At 43.0% G+C, this 21,768-nt stretch overlaps 1 protein-coding gene across 9 annotated transcripts in view; it reads right to left on the bottom strand.

The window, feature by feature from the left end:
• TLE1 (TLE family member 1, transcriptional corepressor) overlaps positions 1-21,768 on the bottom strand; it is a 91,360-nt gene that overhangs the window by 30,978 nt on the left and 38,614 nt on the right. For 6 of the 9 annotated variants that reach the window (XM_019436098.2, XM_019436103.2, XM_019436101.2 and 3 more), the window contains 3 exons: positions 15,107-15,311; positions 14,357-14,373; positions 849-965 (listed from right to left, as the gene is read on the bottom strand). In XM_019436098.2, the coding sequence (XP_019291643.1) occupies positions 849-965; positions 14,357-14,373; positions 15,107-15,311 (339 nt within the window). The remainder of the gene's footprint in view (positions 1-848; positions 966-14,356; positions 14,374-15,106; positions 15,312-21,768) is intronic. The other 3 variants (XM_019436100.2, XM_019436095.2, XM_019436097.2) reach the window with 1 other exon arrangement.

The following is a 21,768-nucleotide window of genomic DNA, read 5'->3' on the forward strand; positions in this document are numbered from 1 at the left end:
CTTCTTCCACAAGCAACAGGAAGTGGCCTAATACAGCATTCTGGTCTCATGCTGTTCCCAGGAATGTGTCCATCTTGAAATAGACACACTCGGGGACACACAGAAAACGCCAAGTCATCTATCAGCTGCAGTTTATGACCCTCGGACCTGAGCCAATCGCCATGTGGCTTGGTTTGCTCTCCTTGTGAATGTGGTTGCAGCTAGATCTGAGTCAGGTGCCCTCCCTCCACAGGCCTGTGTTCTCAGTCTGCAGGGTCTGATTTAGATGCCTTCAGAGTTTTTCCCATTTTCACCAACGGACTTACATCGCTAAACTGCTTGCTGTTCAAGAGGATGAACTATACCTCAAGACCGAATATGAGTCTGAATACATCAACAGAACAGCATCCCAAAAGGTATTCTGTAACAGTGAAATTCTTACCCTGATTATTTTAGCAGGACAGGCTACCGAATTTATAGGGCCGAGGACAGAAAGAAGATGCAGGCCCTTGTTCAAAAATTGAGAATTTGAAGATGATGAGAGCAGAGCATTAAACCAAGGGCAAGGTCCCTTTAAGAGCAGGGCCCTATGCAAATGCACAGGCTTCAAGTCCACAAAGGTAGTCCTGCATGCTTAAATCCCCTCTTAGGAGGAACTTAGGCAGAAAGCCTAAAATGTAATAGTGAGCCTGACAGAGCATAATTTACAGCTCTAGAGGGAAACAGTACCTTATAATGTAAGAATCTATTCTCTTTATAGTATTAGAAATTTAAAGGATGTGAGATTATCACTAAAATCTTAGAGTACGCTTGTATGTTCACTTAGAAGTAAGCAAACAAATACTGTTTCAAGTCCTTTATTTACTTACATAGTGGCTGGAGTCCTTGTCATCCACCTTTCTTTTTTTGATGTCATTGGAAAATTCAGGCCCATTTCTGCGTTTATCTGTGCCCCTTAGACTGTCTGGGACCAAGAGGGAATTACTCTGCAAGACAAAAAAAAAAAAAAAAAAAAATCAAGGATTCCTTCCCAGGTCTCTTTGTACACATGAAAACCCAACCTGGATGTGACAGCTATATTAGAAAGGTGATACCTACACAGCCTTTCATTCCATTTAATTCATCTTGGCTGAAGACTTTGATGGCAAACATTTATGGAGGTTCAAGCACTTAAAAGAGAGACCCTGACTATGCAATCAAACCATCTGAAGCCTGGTGGATCCTTCAGGCCCTACTCACTTAAAATGTTCTTCCGTTCTTTTTACTGTTAGAGAAATGGGAGCTTGCTGTTTACATGAGGATGTGTTTTTTATTCTTTCCCACTGCGATTTCCTGGTCAGGAATATAAATGGCCTATGAGCAGAACCTGAGATTATTCTATTAGACGTATTCTGTGACTGTAACAGTCAATGTGTGCCCCTCAAAAAACACACACCGAGAGAGCAGGTGAGATTAACAGCGTGGCTTCCTAAAAGGCAAATCACATTCTCCACAGCAACAATGAAGGAACTCTTTTGAATTCTTTTAATTTACTGTTGAAAATAAGATTTGGTGTTCCTTGCCAATAGCACTGAAATTTAAGACCCAAAGCGGGCATTTCAGCCAGTGAATCTTCAACAGCTAGGCCAGCTCCCCCACACAAAAGCAGGAGCAAGGACTAATCTTTTCTACCAACCACACAGGAGACTTTCATTCGCAAGTGCCAAGTAGGAACTGTTGACCCAAAGAAAACAAGCATTTTAGGTATTTGGGGGTCACATGACACGATCTGCCATCCCTTCAATTCCCATCTCCCCTCAGGCTAAAGCATCAGAACAAGTTACAATGAGTCCTTTTAAGTACGGGATTAGCATATGCAAGGGGGCAATTTGTTCAGTGATGTGTTACTGCCTTGAACAATACTGAAGGAGCTGTGCAAAAATCTCCTTCACAAAGCCCAGATAACCCCAATTTCTGCAAGATGTAGGAGAACTAACAAGAGGATGTCCAGGGCAAACAGACAATTATGTAACCTTTCTCTGCCACAATGTAAAATGGAAGGGGATGGGGAAAACCTTTAAGTTAGACCACCCCTAATGCAATGGCATGTACCAGAAACAAATTTTTAAAAGCCGGGGTGGGGGATTGGGGGGGGGGGGGTCTTCACTCCTAACCAGTCCAAGATGATAGCCAGGTGGCTGGCTCTCAAAGCCTCCTCGTGAAAACTGTGGACTTCACCATGGGGGCATTCCCAGCTCAACCACACACAGGAGGAAATCAAAACTGGGGACCAGGAGGCAATCTGAAGCCTCTTTGCCCACTGCAGGGGCTGACACCGAAGTGAGCTGAGCTTTGATTCATGACCATTCAAGCTATACAAATGCAGGAGGCTTTCATAAAAGCAGAGGGAGGGACCCATGCAATTCAATACAGAGTAGCTCCGAGTACTGTCTTTAGCACAGTGTGTGGGGCTGAAAGGTGAGCTGGCTGGATCCCTAAACTAATTACCTTAGTAAATGTCTGCTAAAAACTAACCCTTCCGACCCAGACTCACCGCCACCCCCCCCTCCCCCGCCGCCCCCAATAGGACACAGGAGACTTAAGAAAACTCCTGAAAGTGTTAATGCGTATTCCTAAAAGCTGAGCCATGGAGGGGAGGAGCAGCTTGTGCTCAGGTGTAAACAGCGTCCAATAAATGCACCTGCCTGTGTTTTCGATGTTATCAGCTCTGAAGTCTCCTTGTCCAGACACTGACCAGATAGATGCATTAAGGGTAGTGCCACAGCACACTCAACTTTACAGCTGCCCCAGTGCCCTGAAGAATGCAGCATAGGCTTGGTGTCCACATGCAATTTTAAAGTTAAGTCTCTCCATAGCCTTCCTGCTATAACCAGCACTGGACATCCAAACCGCTCAGCCATTCATAGACAGTTTTTTAAGGATCCTATTATTTTTTTTTTAATGATGTCAAGTGGTATTGTAAACATAAAAGTAAACTACACTTCTGTTAGCAACAATGCAATTTGTCAGCAACAGTGACATTTCTATAGCCGGACCCATAAGCCTGTCAAGCTTTGACACCTCTGCTTCTCTACACGTTAGAAGTTACTACTGTAATTCCCGCATGAAGGGCTTCAATGAGGTCTATAATCTGAATAGGTTTTGAAAAGCTCTGGAAGTTCCTCTAAATTTGGACACAGCTAGTAATTAGCACCCCTACTTATGTGAAAATTGGCTCCATTCAAAATGGCAGACTCAGACAAGTTACGAAACACAATGTCTCATGGTACCTTTGATGCCATAAAATGGATTCAAAACAAGGCCCCAAAGACTGTGGGTGGAAAGGCCTGGGAGAGCCACAGTCAGGAGCCAGGGGGTAGCTGGTTCATGCCGCAACCCCACCAAAAACAGACCACTTCCTTTTACCCTTGTTCCCATGAACCCAGTCTCCTTTGTGTAACTGTCCCCGACATCTTCCAGCTCTGACACTGCTTTCATTGTTTTTCCTGATTTCAGCAAACAGTTCCAGCCTAATGAACTTCACTGTCAGCAACAACAGCTGTTTTGGTTAAACTACTGCCTAGGTGACCCTAATCTTCATGGTCCCCTTGTGCACTCCCCAGAAACCCAAAAGTGACTTCACAGGTATTAGTGGCTGTCTCGTGATACCATAAGCTCCCCCTACCCCCCCAGAGCTCTGTGCTTTCCTCACACACCAGCTTCTGTTCCTCACAGCTCAAGGGTGAGTAATAGGCATTAGGAGCCATTTTATACACACTGTAAGAATAAAAAGATTATTCCTGGGTAGTGACTGAGTATCATTTGGCTTTTTCAAAATTTAGAGTTCTATCTTGATTTGTTAGATCTGGACTTGGATAAGATAGTATCACATTCAACATTAACATTTAACATTTAATCAACATTGAAAAAGGCCAAAGAACGAAACTTAAGGCTGCTTCACTGTTTTTTTAAACTTGTACATTGGAAATACAGATGGTAATTAGATCAAACCTTTGAAGAGGCCAAAGCAACCTTAAACAGACTTACTATTCATCTTCTTCATCCCCCTCCTTTTATCTGGAGGCTGACCAGAGAGGGGAGGCAATTTATCTAAAGTCACAAAGCTCTTCCTATTAAGTCAGTGTCTCCACTCCCAGAGGAGTGATTCTTATATGTAACTTATGTACATTGAATACTTTCCCCCACATACTTATCACTTAAAAGTCACACTGGCTCTGTTAACCATTAACATTTAACCATTTAACATTCTTTTTTTTTTTTTAACGTTTATTTATTTTTGAGAGACAGAGAGAGATAGGGTGCAAGCAAAGGAGGATCAGAGAGAGAGGAGGAGACAGAATCTGAGGCAGGCTCCAGGCTCTGAGCTGTCAGCACAGAGCCCAAAGTGGGCCTCAAACCCATGAACCTTCAGATCATGACCGGAGCCAAAGTTGTTGCTTAACTGACTGAGCCACCCAGGCGCCCCTCCCCATTTAACATTCTAATATGACAGAACAATACCTAATGTAAGCTGCATGCTTTCTCTGACAACCCCCCCCCCCCTCAGATTCCTTAACGGTCTCTGTCTCTGTCTCTCTCTCTCACACACACACAAACACACACTTGGTTTTATGCCACCATACAAAAACTGTGAACATGTTTTAAAAAATTACATTCTATATTAAAATGACCCCAAGACAGTCCCAAATTCCTGCCTTTCCACTCCCGAATCCTGCCATTTGCAACCCAAGATGCAAACTAAAACAGGCGTCGGCAGAGGGCAACTCAAAGTAGTCCAGGGACCCACAGCATCACTTCACGCGATGTCAACCACGGCCACTAGCCGCTGTGCAGACTTAGTTGCCACCAGACTTCTCCCAGAGTTCATATTTTGAAAGGCTTTAATCTATTAAACAGCATTCATCACGTAAAGTTCATTTTCAAACATTTAATCTGCCAAATAAATATTTAATTGCGAATCAGAGTTTTTTTAATCCGCATGAGAACTAGGGTTATCACACGGACTGATATACTCTAATTCTAGCCAAGAAACTCAGTGTTTTATTTCACCTTGCAGCTGGTAAAATTTAAATATCTGCCAGAAATTTTCAAAAATGATAATTACTGGGCAAATTTCTATTACAAATGTCCTGAGGTCTGGGATTTTTGAGACTGCATGTAAGTTTCCCTTTGTTTTCAAAATTCTGTTTTAACTAAGCAAAATCATCTTATTTACTCTGTATCTTCCACAAGAGCTCGAAATTGGGAGATTTACACAGCCACAGGGGAGATTACAAATCTGAGCAAATCAAGGTCGAAAAACACATTATGACTTCAAAACAAACTGAAATTCTAAAACCATGGGGTGCCCGGGTGGCTCAGCTAGTTATGTGTCGGACTTTTTGTTTGTTTGTTTATTTTGAGAGAGAGAGAGAGAGAGAGCTAGCATGTGGGGGGCGGGGCAGAGAGAGAGAGAGAGAGAGAGAGAGAGAGAATGAGAATCCCAAGCAGACTCCAAGCTGTCAGCCCGGAGCCCGATGCAATGCAGGACTCAAACTCACAAACTGTGAGATCTGACCTGAGCTGGACACTTAACCAAATGACACACCCAGGCACCCTGGTTAAGTGTCTGACTCTTGATTTCAGCTCAGGTAGAGATCTCACCTGAGCTTGTGAGATCGAGCCCCGCATCGGGCTCCCATGTGAGCACGGAGCCTGCTCAGGATTCTCCCTCTTTCTGCCCCTCTCCCCAGTCTCTCTCTCAAAATGGATAAACTTTAAAAAACCATTAAAAATAAAAAAAAAATTCTAAAACCGCGATGATTTTCTGTACATGTGGCACACACTTATGAGAAGAGAGCCAAGGAAAACAGTAAAGGGAGAGGTACATCTGACAGGTCTCTAGAGAAAAAAAAAAGATCCCCCTCCAATGCTGACCACCAGTCAGAAGAAAGAGGGTCCACAAGACCTGTCAGCCCCATGGCATACGGTTCTCTCCATCTGCAGGTAGAAAACTACACATGAAATAAATAGATGAGGTGCAGGGACAAAGAAAACATGTGCCCCAAGGGAACTCTCCCTCTTAAAAAATCTGGAGAACATAAAATCTCAGTGTGCACCTTCCCTGACAACAGGCGAGTTGTTCACTACAATTAATACACACTCCCTGAGGGTCGTTTCTCCTCCCATTCAGTGATGTGATGGTTAAGAACAGTCACAAGAGTAAAAGAGCTACTCAGAGAAGAAAAGAAAAAAAGTGGCAGATCTATTACAAGTGGTATACACTCCCTTGAGCTGCTGGAGCCTGATCCCATCATCCCAACTGGGTGAAACACGTTTTCTAAAAACACATACCAGGACTCTTCCCTGCTGTAGCTCTCTGGGTGCAAGTTGGCACCTAGAGAGTTGGCAGAGTGTTTGAACCTCGTGGGGAGAAGTGGACAATGTATTATTCTCGTAAATCAAAAATAAACATCCACATGCAATTATTAAACCATGCCTTCATTCAAGAACTTTTGATGTTAAGCATTAAGAGCCTGCTGACCTGGAGACTGTTCATTCAGTTGAATCAAACAAGTACATCAAGATTTGGACTTTGTGTGACCTTTATTCTCACCACCCTGGACAATGACGTTTCTATTTCATGCTCTAAATATCTACTCAAAAATGAGACAGAGACCCAGATCCTTCAATACAGATGAAAACCAGTCTTTATACCCTTTGTTCCAAAACTTGCACTTTTCTTTAGCAATTTAACAGTAATGGCTGTTCATGTCGGTGGATATTCTGGAAGGTAAACTCCAGAAAATATGAGAGAAAGCGAGTTTAATGGAATGTTACACTGTCAGTGTTACCAGAACACTTGTTACAGAGCCTTCATGTATCCTTCATCGATTCTGAGACCTCAAAGCAACTCTTCTGCCAACCGTGTCTAAACCTTGAAGCCACCAGCAGCAAATCTGAAAGGAAAACTCACTCGTGGAGAAAGCAAAAGCTAGACAGCTTTCCCTAATGTGAAAATAATGCACATTATTCAAATGGATTTCTTGAGCTGCCATGCTGATTCCCCTTGGGAACTTTCTCCTCCCCGCAGGAAAAGTGTTTGTGTCAGAGGTACAGATTGGAAACTCATGACACCTCATTTATCCTCAGTTACACTAAGGCAGTGGGAACCTAATTTGCTAGCACACTCTACACTGACAATTAACTTCTCGGTGAACATTAAAACAATTAGGTAGTGACGCACCCCCATCACATCTGTGTGCCTTCTCCAGCTACACCTGGTGCCAATTAAGCCATCACCCTGCCGCTGTACTTTTTGCGGCAGTCCAACGGGTCATTCACAGATTGTGCCTGACATTTCAACAAATGCATTTTTAACCCCTAAAACTAACAGGATCCCCGCTTGTCAACGGCGAGAAGTGTAAGAAAGTGAAGATGTGTGGAAATGTGTCCACTTGGCACCCTCATCGCGCCCTAGGAGCGCTGGAGGGTCTGAAGGGTATGCGTCCATTTTTCATAGGGTTTGAATGCAAAATGTGGGAAAGAAGCCGCGTGTTCTCGCACCTCGATCTAGGAACTCAGCGCTGTCGGAGGCAGATGAGCGCTTCAGTCAGGAGAACTCTCAGAAAGGAAGGTGGCCAGGTAGAAGACCCACACACCCAGTAAATACGTGGTCTGGAGGAGGCACTATATAGTCACCCTTGGCCTCTCTTGCTAAGTCCCCGGGTTGCCCTTCCACTACTGCGTTCTCCAGGTAAAGCAAAATAAAACACACCACGCGTACACAACAAATACGATTATTTCAAAGTAACTTTTAAATGCCCTCATGACAACTTCATTCCCCCTGATCAGGACCCTGGTGACAGCAAAAATCAAATCCATATTTCAAATCATTTTTAAAAACACTTTTTGTACAGCCACTTAGCTCTGCTTAGCTGTTAATGTCCCCCTTCCTTCTCCAGTCCCAGATGAGGTACTTTCTAATATAAGAAATTAGAAAGCACTGGGTCAGGACTTGCCTGTGAGTTACCTAAATATCTGATGGCACTCACATCCACCTCTTCTCATCTGAAAGACGGACACACAGTTTGTTGCTTACTACGTTTCAGAAGGAATGGTAAAAATGATCATGGGGCCAAAAGGAAAATAAAATTTTCAAAAACCTACTCGAAATGATGGGCATTAAGTTTCCTACTTGCAGAGCACAAACTGAAGTCTGAAAACAGCTTTGGAGGGAGGAAATATTCTCCATCTGCTTTTTGGTTTTTTAGAGTAAAGATGCCTGATGGCCGATCTTCACTGTAAGCACAGTGAGATAAAACCTGAACATTTCTCTAGTTACACACAGGCTCTAGTACCCACTCAGTGAGTTACGGCATCCACGGTAGACAGACCCCTCCGCCCGGTACAGGGATGGACCACTCCCCACCACCTAGAAACTGCTGGAGCCTTCCATTCTTCAGGGTTCACCCTTCCCACAGCAGTGATGCAGTGAGCAGTTTTCCCAGAGGATTTTTTAAGCACATAGTTTTCAATTTTGCCAAAAAGGAAATCTGCTGAGACAACTGCTTAAGAAAACTTAAGTGTTTTCCACAGTGCCTAAATATTGAGATTTTAGGTGACTCATCTCAGTTTTATCCTTAGTTTCCAGGCAATCCCTTGAAATATGCCAGGACATAAATTCATAAACGTTTAGGTGGAAACACCTCCTCCTTTCATGAACTGAATAGCATGAAACCAATCAAGTTCATAATAGACTCAGGTCAGTCTTATCTCGACACTGAGAAACATCAGTAACGGCCCACATCTTCACAACTGCCTTACATTTTTTAAAGTTTATTTATTTAAGGGGCGCCTGGGTGGCTCAGTTGGTCAGATGTCCCACTTCAGCTCAGGTCATGATCTCATGGTTGGTGAGTTTGAGCCCCGTGTCAGGCTCTGTGCTGACAGCTCAGAGCCTAGAGTCTGCTTTGCATTCTGTGTCTCCTTCTCTCTACACCTCCCCAGCTTGCACTCTCTCTTTCTCAAAAAAGAAGTAAACATTAGAAAAAAAAATTAAATAAAGTTTATTTATTTGAGAGAGAGTCAGCCCACATGTGTGGGGGAGGGGCAGAGGCAGGGGGCTGGGGGAGGGGAGGAGAGGGAGGGTGGGGGAGAGAGAATCTCAAGCAGGCTCCACCCTGTCAGCACAAAGCCCAATGCAGAGCTTGATCTCTCCTGAGATCATGACCCTGACCCAAAGAAATCAAGAGTTAGCTGCTTAACCGACTGAGCCACCCAGGAGCCCCATGCCTCACACATTTAAAAAAAGGAAAAGAAACCAATAGTCACTACATTGAGCATAACTAATAATGCATTTATTGCTGTCCTGCTACTCTGCAGGTAGGGAGGACAGGGAGAACATTCCTAAAAGCTATGCTATGTCTGATGACTTTGCATTTGTGGTCCCTAAAACCCCTCACCCTGTGAGGCAGACTCCATCACCAATTCACAGATGAGGCTAGGGGAATGTTCAAAAGGATGAAAAACCTTGCCTGTGCAGTGACAATTCCACTGAGATCTACTTAAGTGCAACAGCCACAGAAGAAACACAAAGACACCACCTCATAGGAGATAAAGTGATGGCTGTCATCATTATTTTTAAATAAGTTCTAAAGATGAACTTGGTAATTCCAGAAGTCAGTTATGGGAGAGGGACAAAACAGTCCCTTGGGCAAGAAGACATAATCTTAATCTCTACCTCCATTAATTAACTACACGATTAGAGGCACCTAGCCTCCTTGAGCTTGGTGTCTTACCGGTAAGATGATGGTGTTGCACCGTTATGACCTCTAAACAGATCCACAATGATTACGCTTTTCTGGACCAGGAGCCCCTTTTGAGAATTTGATGAAAGTAGAGCACGAACCCAGAACAATGTGGACACAACTGGAGAGGGATTCAAGGACCTTCTGAAGCCCATCTGTGTGCCCCACCTAAGTCCAAGACTCTGCTTCTGCTCTGGAGTCTCTCCCAGACACCTATCACCATCGTCTTCTCCCTTCCCCAAATGTTCCAAATAGTGATCACATGTGTGAGGTATCCCAGTGTTTTTCATTCAACAGATATTTGACTGTGACATTAAAAGGCATCACTGCAAAATGGCAGCAGGTACAGGTGACGCATGAACAGTGTGGGGATTTGGGGCGCCCCATCTCAGTAAAAAATCCATGCCTAACTTTTGACTCCCCCAGAACTTAAGTACTAATAGTCTAATGCTGACTAGAAGTCTTACTGATCACAGTTGATTAACACATACGTTGTATATGTGTTATATACTGTATTCTTAAAGGTAAGCCAGGGGCGCCTGGGTGGCGCAGTCGGTTAAGCGTCCGACTTCAGCCAGGTCACGATCTTGTGGTCCGTGAGTTCGAGCCCCGCGTCGGGCTCTGGGCTGATGGCTCGGAGCCTGGAGCCTGTTTCCGATTCTGTGTCTCCCTCTCTCTCTGCCCCTCCCCTGTTCATGCTCTGTCTCTCTCTGTCCCAAAAATAAATAAAAAACGTTGAAAAAAAAATTAAAAAAAAAAAAAAAAAAAAGGTAAGCCAAAGAGAATGTTAATAATGAGGAAGAAGAAAATATAAAGTACTATATTGTGTTTATCAACAAAAATCCATTGTTCAAACCCATGTTGTTAACTGTACATGCAGTGCCTTACACAGTGCCTGGCACATAGAAAGTGCTCAATGAATGTTTGTTAAAAAAAATAAACACATGTTCTATCATACTTTTTCAAAAGCCATACAACGTTTTGTCAATTCTCTGATTCCAGATCTTTCAAGCAGACTTATTAAATACTTCCTTCAACCAAAATTGAACACAATTCACCTTTAAATTAATTGAAATATCTCAAGTTTTTATTACTACGTAAGAAATAAAGTCCTTTTTGTTAAGTCATATTTCTTTGCTCAACTGTAGCATTCGGAGAAGCAGCCTTATGTTTAAAAAAAAAAAAAAAAGCAAACAAGTTTTGCAAATTAATAAAAACAGTAGTCAAATCTTAATTTAAAATCAATAGCCAAATAGCAAACCCTCTTAAAAGTTACCACCTTTATCATTCATCCCTGTCAAAAAGAAGAAACTTAAAAAATAGTGTCCATATTTTCACTGTCCTTAGTACCTTCATTTCCTAGGTTTTACATTCAAACAGGCCACAGTAGGGCTCATTTGTTTTCCTACCAACAAAACTTTAAACTAGGGAATGAAATAATTTTGTCACTAACAATAAACAAACAAACTATCTACAAACCAGTTTTAGACTCACAGATGAAAATCCATACATACTCACATCCCCTCTGGATCTATAGAAGTCCCTGACTTCTGCACTTGACACATATAATTATCGTATTTGTTCAATACAGAAAGAACAGCAGGAAAAAAATAAGGCTATATACCAGCGTGGGATGTTTCAGAACTCCTTAGCCTTATTTATGACAGAGGTTCTCAGGTTGGTCCAAGGGCCCCCTGAGGTTCCCAGAGACTGTTACAAATCTCTATGGGGGCAGATTTTCTTCCTTACACTTCAGCCAAAACAATGTCTTGCAAAAGATTGGATGCAGATGTGGACGAGAATATATCTATCCTCTTTTTAGTCAAGCACTGAAGATGTCTGCAATCGTGCAAAACAAAGCCATTCTTCCCACTATAATTTTTTGTTTTGGAAAATAGTTTTCACTAATCATGTTATTTACGGTAACCCAAATTAAGTAGCTCTTTACCTGTTAAAGTGATTTTTAATTTTTTTTTTTTAATTTCCAGAAAATTTTCAAAATATATGATCCACATAAACAAAAATTCTCTGGGGTCATCAATAATTTTAATTTCAGATGTAAAGATCCTGAGACCATAAGGTTTGAAAACCAGTGCCCTGTAGCAACTGCCCTTAACCCTTCACTGGTTGGGGCAAAAAAACAAAAAATAAAAAACAAACCACAGCCACCATATGGTGATCAACTGACTTTTTCTGCCCAGTAAAATACTTCATAATTCAAACCACTTTATTAAATAAGTAAGTACTACAATATTTTAGGCAACTAATAGTACACATCATCTCATTATCCATTGCTTTTCATATTCAATTTTACACAAAGTTTAAAGAGCTACTTCATTTTATACAACTGCAGCGAAATCCCACTTATGTGGACAGTGAACAATTTCATTCCTCTCTACAGACTGAATTAAATGTTTAGGTTACAAATTAGTGTCGTTTTCTCATTTTATATCATCATCAGCAAGAGATGCTTGTAGGAATTAGGCAGGAAACACAGTACCTATACTTATTCTGAAAATACCCATTAAAATTATCATTAAGAAACTTGTGTAAAATTTGTCGTGAAAGAAATATGCAAACAACACATTAACCATTTATTTTGTGTTATTGCATAGATTAGTTTATGCAATGTATCCACCATATTTTGACTTAACAGTCCAGACTGTGAACTCAACATGAGGACCTAGAAACAATCCACAGCTGTCTGAAATTCAAGAACTGTTTTGTATTTGGAGGGTAGAACTCCTTACCCTTCCTCCACCCACCCTCACTTCCCCAATGAATTAAGTTCTTGCTTACATTTGTCAGCCAAAAATATAAATAGGAAGTTATTCGATACACTCAAAAATACACACGCAGCGGTATGGAAAACACCAGTCTTGCGACGGCATCTCAGATACATACCATGGTACCCCTTTGATAATTGTCTAGAACTCCTGCTGAAACTTTCTACAGGCTTAAATCTTGTAGTATTTTTGTCACATTTCCTCAGTTCTTTGAGAAAAGGCTTCTAATATGTGTGCCTACATATCTCTAACTATAGCTGCATTTCCCATGTAGCCTTACATATATAGTAAGTACTCAATAAATATATATTGGTTTTTAGATGAAACAGTCCTGAGAACAGAAAGCTAAATTAGAAATATAGTTCTAAACGTAGCATAAGCTCAATAAATTAAAACCTGCAGCAGACTACAGGACAGGAGCTTTCTCAACATCTCCTGCCATCTCTGTTCTTTGGTCTAGGATTAGGGTTTTTAATCTGACACTCTACTAAAAGAACATGGTATAAAAAACTATGACAATGACAACCTACAGTGACCCTGAACCAGCAACAAACATAAAGGTCACCTCCATCAAAGTCAGTTTACTTAGGTTTGTACTTTGGGAGTAGGATATTTTATTCCCTAGCTGTAATTTTTCCTCCCCTCTTTCCTTCCCAACGTTTTCCAGAGAAAACTTACAGTACAAGGATTTTAAAACTAGCTACCCCGCCCTTTCACCCTTACCCAATGCCCCCAATGCATCCTGATACATAAAGTACACTGAGATCAGTCTCAAAGAGAATTTTAAAAGTGCCACTATTCTACACAGAAGAGGTAAGGGGAACTTTTCAAACTCAAATGACTTACATATCTTCCCCCAAACTCATTAAAAAAAAAAAAAAAAAAAAAAAAGGATCAGAATGATTTAAAAGTTCAGTATCCCAATTTTGCTACCTTATTTAGATTTAACATGGCCAAAATACTGCCGTGTTTAGAAGGAAAAAGGAAAGGGGGCAAAAAACTGTAGGTCATCCCAGCTGAAAGGGGCCAATTTCTCACTCCATTTGCTCCACAACATTTGAGAGATGCATTTTAGGTACAGATCTCCCCACAGCTAACTGGCAAGTGCATGTACAGATTGAACGTGCAGTATGTAAAATGGCTAAGGTTTAGGCTGGTGAAAAAAATGGAACTGTAGAAGCCCAGAACCTCCGTCCACTGAATTTCCTTGTTTTTAAGAACTTACTCAGACACACGGTTCTTCAGTTGAAAATAAATTAAAGTTCAAGTTCACCCTCCAAGGACAATTACGGAAGGAAAACCAGATATGGAAACCTAGCAACTAAGATGCATTTGTAGAGGATAATGAATGGTTTAGGTAGAAATAACACATTACTAACCAATTTCACATATGGATTGTGACCTCTTGCCTGTAAAACTGATTTAAGATAAAAATGAATACTCTTTTAAACTAGAGGCAACCTGGAGTCGGAATGCAATGATAAACATATTTTTAAAGTGGGTTCGGAGCACCTACAGATCAAAGCATATTTCCAAGTGAGTAATCATAGCAGACAGCTTTGCCTCCAAATCATGTCCCTCTCACCTAACGAAAGTTTTATTTAAAAATAAATAAATAAATAAAAGACAAAAGGCAGGGGGAAATGGGGGATAGTCCTATGAAAAAAAAAGAAAAAGAAAAAAACCAGGTCGCTGAGAGAGACAGGGAGAATATATGTGTCTGTGCCTGTTTCACAAAAGGCAGCTTGGGGTGCATTGGAGGAAGGGAAATGTATTATGTGCAGCAGGCGGTTGAGTACTTACTGTGCCCGGTTCTCTGTCTGCTCCCGAGGTTACCAAGAAACGCACAGACATGCCCGTTCAGACACAGAGGCAAGAACAGAAATAAAAAAAAGGGGGGAATAATTAGAACACAAGCCCCAAACAGTTTTAAAAATGGCTTTTATTTATATAAGTCATTGCACATTCCTAATACAGTGATTTCCTGAAAATTACAGTATTTTGTAAACATAAGATTTACAGTTTAACCATACACAAAGCCTATTTTTTTATTTCTTGACAGAATAAATTACTTTTCTTCAAAAAATTAGTCAAGTGCAATTTTGCCCAATATTTTATGCATACTAGAATTAAAGCCTATGAAACTAAGTAGTAACAGATGCAATTATCAAACCTTTCATTTGAACACATTCACTTTCAAATTTAACTTCTTATTTCGCCCCATTTAACAACATTACTTTCTTTGAAAATTACCCAATTAAGCAGTTAACAGTTTTCCATAATATGGTACAGGCCACTGGCATTAACTAGGCAGTTGCCAAGATGTCAAGATGCCTGCAATCTAAAGAGATCGGGAAATCTACAGATGCCCACGTTAAACCCTGAAAACTTCCAGGGAGGACTGTGTTTCAGTGGCCAAGCTTTGCGACAGTTCCTCTTAGCTCATTGTTTGCTCTCTGCATGGGGTGGGGCTCTCTTTAGCGGTGCACACAACTTTGCAGCACTGTATGAGTGTTAGGACCAAGTCCTAATCTGGCTTGCCCGGCCTCTCACCTCTGTGGTGCTCTGCATCATGGTGCTTCTTGTCATCTTTTATTGCCAAGTGAGACTGCCCACTCAGAGCACTAGACAGTGCCAGGAGGCCAGCACTGCCCCCGAGGGGCGGGATGCCAGGAGGCTGAAGTCCCGAGGGGTGAGGCGTTAGGGGCACTGGGGGTCCATGGCCGTGAGAAAGATGCTGAGCTTGCAACTGCTGCTGCTGTTGGTGGCAGTGAGAGAGGAAGGGGGGGAGGAGGAGGAGGAGCAGGGAGGAAGGAGGAGAAGGAAAAGATGGCGGGAAGGGGAAAAGGTAAGAGAGGAAAGGGGAGGAGAAGGAGGGAAGGAGGTGAGAGATGAAGGGGAGGAGGAAGGGAAGGAGAAGGAAGAGATGGGAGGAAGAGGAGGAGCGGAGAGAGGAAGGTGGAGGAGAAGGAAGGGGAGGAGGTGAGAGAAGAAGGGGAGGAGGTGAGAGAAGAAGGGGAGGAGGTGAGAGAAGAAGGGGAGGAGGTGAGAGAAGAAGGGGAGGAGGTGAGAGAAGAAGGGGAGGAGGTGAGAGAAGAGGGGAGGAGGTGAGAGAAGAGGGGAGGAGGTGAGAGAAGAAGGGGGGAGGAGGAGAAGGAAGTGATGGGGAAGGGGAGAAGGGGAGACAGGAAGTATAAGAGGAGGGGAAAGGAGGGGGGAGGAGGGGAAGGAAGGGGAGGAGGTGAGAATGGAAGGGGAGAAGGAAGGAAGGGAGGGAGGAGGGGAAGGAAGAGATGTGAGGAAGGGGAGGAGGTGAGAGAGGAAGTATAGGAGGAAGGGATTGGAGGAGAGAAAAGAAGGGGAGGAGAGGGAAGAGGAAGGAGAAGAGGTGATGAGACAGCAAGGGGGAGAAGATGAGGGAAGAGGTGGCAGTGGCACAGCAACATCCAGAGGACAAATACCCACGACATGAGAGAGTGGAGGAAACAAAACAGGAGGTTCAACAAACACATGAAAAGAACAAAGACACAAAAGGGAGAAAAGGAAAAAATGTGATTAGTGTTTTCAGTTCATCAAAAGCTTCCACCTATACAGTTACCTCTCCCCATCTTCCCCAAACAGACTCGGAGCTCTATCTACACTGCCTCCTTCTGGCACGGGTCCTCCTGGCACAGTGTCGATGACCAGCAGTGAGCTGGCCTAGTGGGTAGGCACTCCAATGTTAGATCCACCTCTCCACGCCTCCAGGGATGAAACCCAGTGTGCTGCTGAAGGTGAGACTCTTCCTGATTTCAGGAAAGTTAAAGCAGGGGAGGCGCAGATGTGCACCCCGCAGACCGTAACTCTACTCTCGACCAGTCACCAGGGACTGGTGACATGGGGTGACCCTGTTTCCCCAATATTCTTGTGCTAAATTACCACAGCGGTATGAGGAGACATAACCAAAATACTACCTTAAATTAATGGAAGGCTGAAGAAAGAATCAGCATCTTAGGCATATCCCCTCCCCTCCCAAGTACTCCTGGGTCCTCATTTCACAAGCCCTCACACAAGTAGGAGGAAGTACTGACATTCCCATTTCACAGAAGGAACGGAGGCTCAGGGTGTTGACTGAACTGCCAAGGTTGTCCCGCCAGGCGGGAGGGGAGTGGGGTCATGTAGCAATGCCCCTCAAGGCTGCCCTCATCCCACCACACACAGAGGGAGGCACCAAGGGCCACACTGTGATAGCTGGAAGAAACTATAGCATGAGACTTTGTTTATTGCTTCCTTTCCCTAAACCCACCCCTGTAGTGTCACAGAGGACAACACTGAGAGGCCTTGATGAGGAACACACTCTCCCCTGTTGTGTGGACTCTACCCACGGTGACCCAAGCCCCCACTCCCAATGCCTTTGCCTCTATCCCTTAACCCATTCCAGAAGTTAGAAATCTGTTCACACTGAAAAGTACCATTACTCCCATACATTATATTTAAGAGCATGTTGTAGTAAATGAAAAAGTATCCAAGAAATGGCCCCTGAGCCATAAATCTGGCCACATTTCAGCTGTCCAACATAAAACTCATTTTTGATGAGACAGTAAAAACGATTAAAGCTCAATTTCTAAGGTGTAATGTTAGAAAATTCTTAAGATTCTGATTTGTGCTCACTTCCCTGGGACTCAATTACTCGTTTATTTATTACCCCCTCGCGTGTACTGAATACATTAAATCTTCACGCCAGATCTTCAGTAGTTTCTACCCAGACCACTGGTCCTTAATTGAATCCTAAATATGCTTCCCGCCCTCCAGAGTGAGAGAAAACAGCATCTTAAAGCCAGAAATTGGTGTCTCAGTCAGTTTACAATAAATTTTCAACCACTCCTAGCGTCTTTTAAAAAATCTTTGGGAGCCAACCTTCTCTTGACACTCCCAATCCTTCCGAGGGGAGCACAGTGCTAAACAGAGGAAAAGTGGAAAGGGGGAGAGGTCAGAGCAGGCGGCATTGATAGTATCCTTGCAAAGTATTTATAAACTCCTCATTCACCATCTGAGATCATAATAACAATTTCTTTATGCATAAAATCACCTTCCTGTCATCCCAAAGACACTAATTCTTGCTCTGTCACCTTTTAAGAGCTTGGCAACAGCAAGACATAAAACTGGAGGGGCTGGCAGCAGGCTCATGGTCCACTAGGCATGCTCATTAGCGCTTAATTAGGAACTAGACACCTGCCATAAGAAATGTGCTCGGAGAAGGATGAGGAACAGGTCTGCCCTACCAGCAATTGCTATCATTACTTGGAGAATAAGAGCTATGTCCGGCTTCTGGGAGGGAAAGGCAATGATGCATACACAAGCAAGTGCAACGGGGTAATTAAGCACGGCACGGATTACAAGATGAGAGAGGCCAAGCAGAGGGGAAGGGATTTAACTACCGGGTGGAGGCCACCACCCTTTCACCCCTCCCTGCACACCCCGTTCCCCCAAAAATCCAGAACAGAGTCACCAAAAGATGTTCCTGGAGGTGCGATTTTATGTCACAGCAAAGGCATCCTTGAAGCAAATGTCTGGATACCCGAGAAGTAGAGCTTTTCTGCCAAACCCAAGTTGGTTTTGAGAAAGATGAACTAGAAAGCATTGTCTGATACATCAGTGAAAAGAAAAACTAGCTTATATAATAAAGGGGCTTCACCACAGCTGTGAAGTAGACCCACGTGATTAAACCCAACATTGAAGCGAATAACTATCAACAGGGATATCCAACAGCCTAATAGGCCCCGGGGAAACTCCCCTCCTCTTGAAGAAAGCTCCCTGTTCATTACTGGAGGCAACCAAGTTCCTCCATCCCTAGCTTAGCCACACTTCTTCCCTCTTTTAAAGCAAAATCCTATCAAACTGGAAGGAGTACTAAGCAGTGACAGGATGGATCACAACTACCGAAGATGCTGTGGATCCAGGGAACGTGGATTCTGTGGCCTCACATTCTACTTCTTTTCCTGCCATGCAGCACTCCTAGACATCTTCGTGTCCACTACATGGCCTCAGCTCAGAACACACCCAAGGCAAGAAGGGTGGGCATCACAGATCCCATTTCACAGAGAAGAGAGTGGCTTACACGGGGCTCACAGCCACCATGAGGACTATAAGCCTTTCATTCCCTAGAACAGTATTTCTCCTATGACCCAGCAGCCCAGCCCTGTTCACAAGCAGTTAGATAGAGTGTTCTCCCAAGCAAGAGGAAGGAAGAGGTGATCTCCTCCAACAAAGACCTCCCATGTCTCTCCCTTCCCAGGTAAGGGGATGCTCCTGTGGGCATATAATGCCACATATCCTGAGACAATCCACCTTCACCACTGGACGTTTACCAGAGATAAATCCACCTTTACCATGAAGCCTTAACAGCAGTGACAGATGGAAATGTGTTCTTAGATTTGTGCCTCATGAGCCCCACTCTCTAGTCTCCAATCCCCAATCCTCCATCCCTGTGTTTGAAAAAGAAGGATCTCTTTTGTTCCAGCTCTCTTCCAAGGAAGCTTGCAAAGAATCAAGCCTGAACAGTGGCAGCTACGGCTTCTTGCAGAAGAAGATGCTTAACAAATAAAAAGTGTTATTTCTGAACATCACACACATATTGGAATGCACACAAGGACCACATCCAGGAGAGTAAACAATTAAGTCCAAAAGAGCAGCCCACCTGCACCATGTGTCTTTGAAAGGACATTTTCTCTCAACAGGGCTCACTGGAAACAATCCAGTGACCGCCACCTTCACCAAAATGGGGGGGGGGGGGGAGGAGGGGTGGGAATGGGATAGCATGAATGCTACCTGAAAAATGTATTTTACAACAAAAGTGATACTGACATTGCCATACAGCCAGGAAAACCTCAAAAAAACAAAACAAACAAAAAAACCCCAAAGGCTCTACCAACTACAGGAACCTACATGCATCGGTCTTCCATAGACCCAAACCTGCACAGATCAATGGGGAAACTGAGATGTTTCTCAACATGACAGCAAGGGTGAGAAAATCCAACCTTCCACTTCCTGGTTACCTTATACTAATTAGTAAACCTTTTTTTTCCTTTTTTTTTAGTTAATGCTTGCAGATTTATACAGCACAGGACACACAGGCAAAAAGCTTGTCAAGCTACCAGAAAAGATATTTTGGATGAGCAATGGTCGTTTTTAGCAATGCAGGTGGTTTCTCAGACAACCAGTGGTTCTCAAACAGCAATTTTGACACCCTCCTTTCCCCACCCTAGGGACATCTGGCAATGTATAGAGACATTTACAGTTGTCACACCTGGAGGAATTGTGGGGGTGGGAGGAGTGCTGTTAAATATCCTACAATGCATAGGACAGCCCCCTCCCACCCACCACAGAGAATTAACAAGCCCAAAATGTCAACCGTGCAGAGGCTGAAAACTTTTAGTCTAGATCGAAGCTGGAATCCTGCCCCATTACATTAGAATTCATGTTATTATACAGCAAGTGACCTGACAAATTGTTGCTTAAAAAAATAAAAACGCTTTCCAGCATTCAATTGTTCACTGTCCCTTCATCGCCATGAAATACCCTGTCAAAACTCACAAAACAAGCATCTGCTTCCCAGAGCTGACTAGTATTTTAAAATAAAACAATGGGAAAAAAGTTCACATTTCATCAAACAATTTTAAAAAACTACACTGGGGGGAAAAAAGGCAAAAAAAAAAAAAAAAAAAAAAAGGTACAACAGCTACACTGGAAACTTCCAGATACTGGTGTTTTTGCGCCTCTCAGGTGGTTCTGTAAAGGTTTCGGTGTTGACAGAAGGAGAGACATGCACTTGCTCTTACCCAAACAATGTGGACAGGCTGGGAGCGAGACAAGTAAAACAAACACGAAACCCTGAGTTAATGATAATGAAAACCCACAAAGAATAAAGTCACCTCATCCATGTCAAACAACAGCCACGCACTCAGAATTTTAATTCCCATTTTACCTAGTGCAGCCTGGGTCAATTATGTTACTATAATGAAATTGACTTTGCTGTTTACATTCCCAGCTTTAATGTAATGCTGTAGTGGTTTCTACAGTTTTCTTTCTGAAACAGCTGTAGTACATGCTTTATCGCCACAGAGCTGCCTGTACAACTGGAAAGGACACCCAGAAAGAAAAAGAAGGCTAACGCCCACCTTAACCTAACCAGGTTGCTAAGCTCTTTATCACCGACCACAGAATCAACTTGAATTTTTGAAAGTTAACCCGCTTTATAACCTTAGGGAAAACCACGTCACAAGATCACAAACTGAACCCAACCAGAACTAAAACCATGGCCCAAAATAGCATCTCTAATGCTAAAAGCGTGACAGTAAGTGGCATTTATGATGTTTGGTATTTAAACACTTTTAAAGGGAAAAAAAAAATGTGAAAAGTAGCATTTGTTGACAGTTCTCTCCAAATCATTCTTCCTCGATTTCTATTTCCCTGTTCTTTAAAACACTCAGTTCTTATCTTGGGAGACTGCAGAAAAAGAAAATTGGCATGCTACAGTAAACAAGCAGGGAGAGTGGGAAAGAGCTGTATGGGAGCAGAAGCATCAAGGACACTACTATAGGAGCCACCTGAAATCCTCCCATTATGTGAATGGCCTCTCTCATGAAGAGGGGCAAGGGTGATAAACAGGCAGAAACTGCTTAGTGGGGCCAAGAATTCTCAAGCCACTTGAACACAGTTTAACACACACACACACACACACACTCTACCACCACCACCACCACCACCACCACCACCACCACCATCACCACCACCATCACCACCACCATCAACAAAACCCAATCCACTTCAAGGCCCCATCTCAATGCAGGAGCGCACAGAAAATGATGCAGGCAAAATGGACAGCCTATATGAAGGCAGGCACCAGGATGAAGGGCGAAATTTCTAAAGAGGATCTGAACTCATCTTTATTTTTTCTGCATTTCAGAGAATCCACAAAAGCCAACTCATCCTGCATCATCACCGACTTACTTGTTCGTCCCACCTGCCCTAGATGACGGTTACAGTGGTGACAATACTCAGAGAGCACTAGGACTGAAAGGCCTGAATTAGAGTAAGTTTTAAAACACCATGTTTATTTAGGTAGATCCACTTCTTTTTTTTAATATTTATTTATTTAGTTTTGAGAGAGAGACAGAGAGAGGAAAAAAAACAAGTTGGGGAGAGGCAGAGAGGAGAGACAGAAGCCCAAGAGGCTC

Source organism: Panthera pardus, unplaced genomic scaffold (genome assembly GCF_024362965.1).
Source record: "Panthera pardus isolate Hobbes unplaced genomic scaffold, ASM2436296v1 HiC_scaffold_20, whole genome shotgun sequence".
Classification (NCBI taxonomy): Eukaryota; Metazoa; Chordata; class Mammalia; order Carnivora; family Felidae; genus Panthera; species Panthera pardus.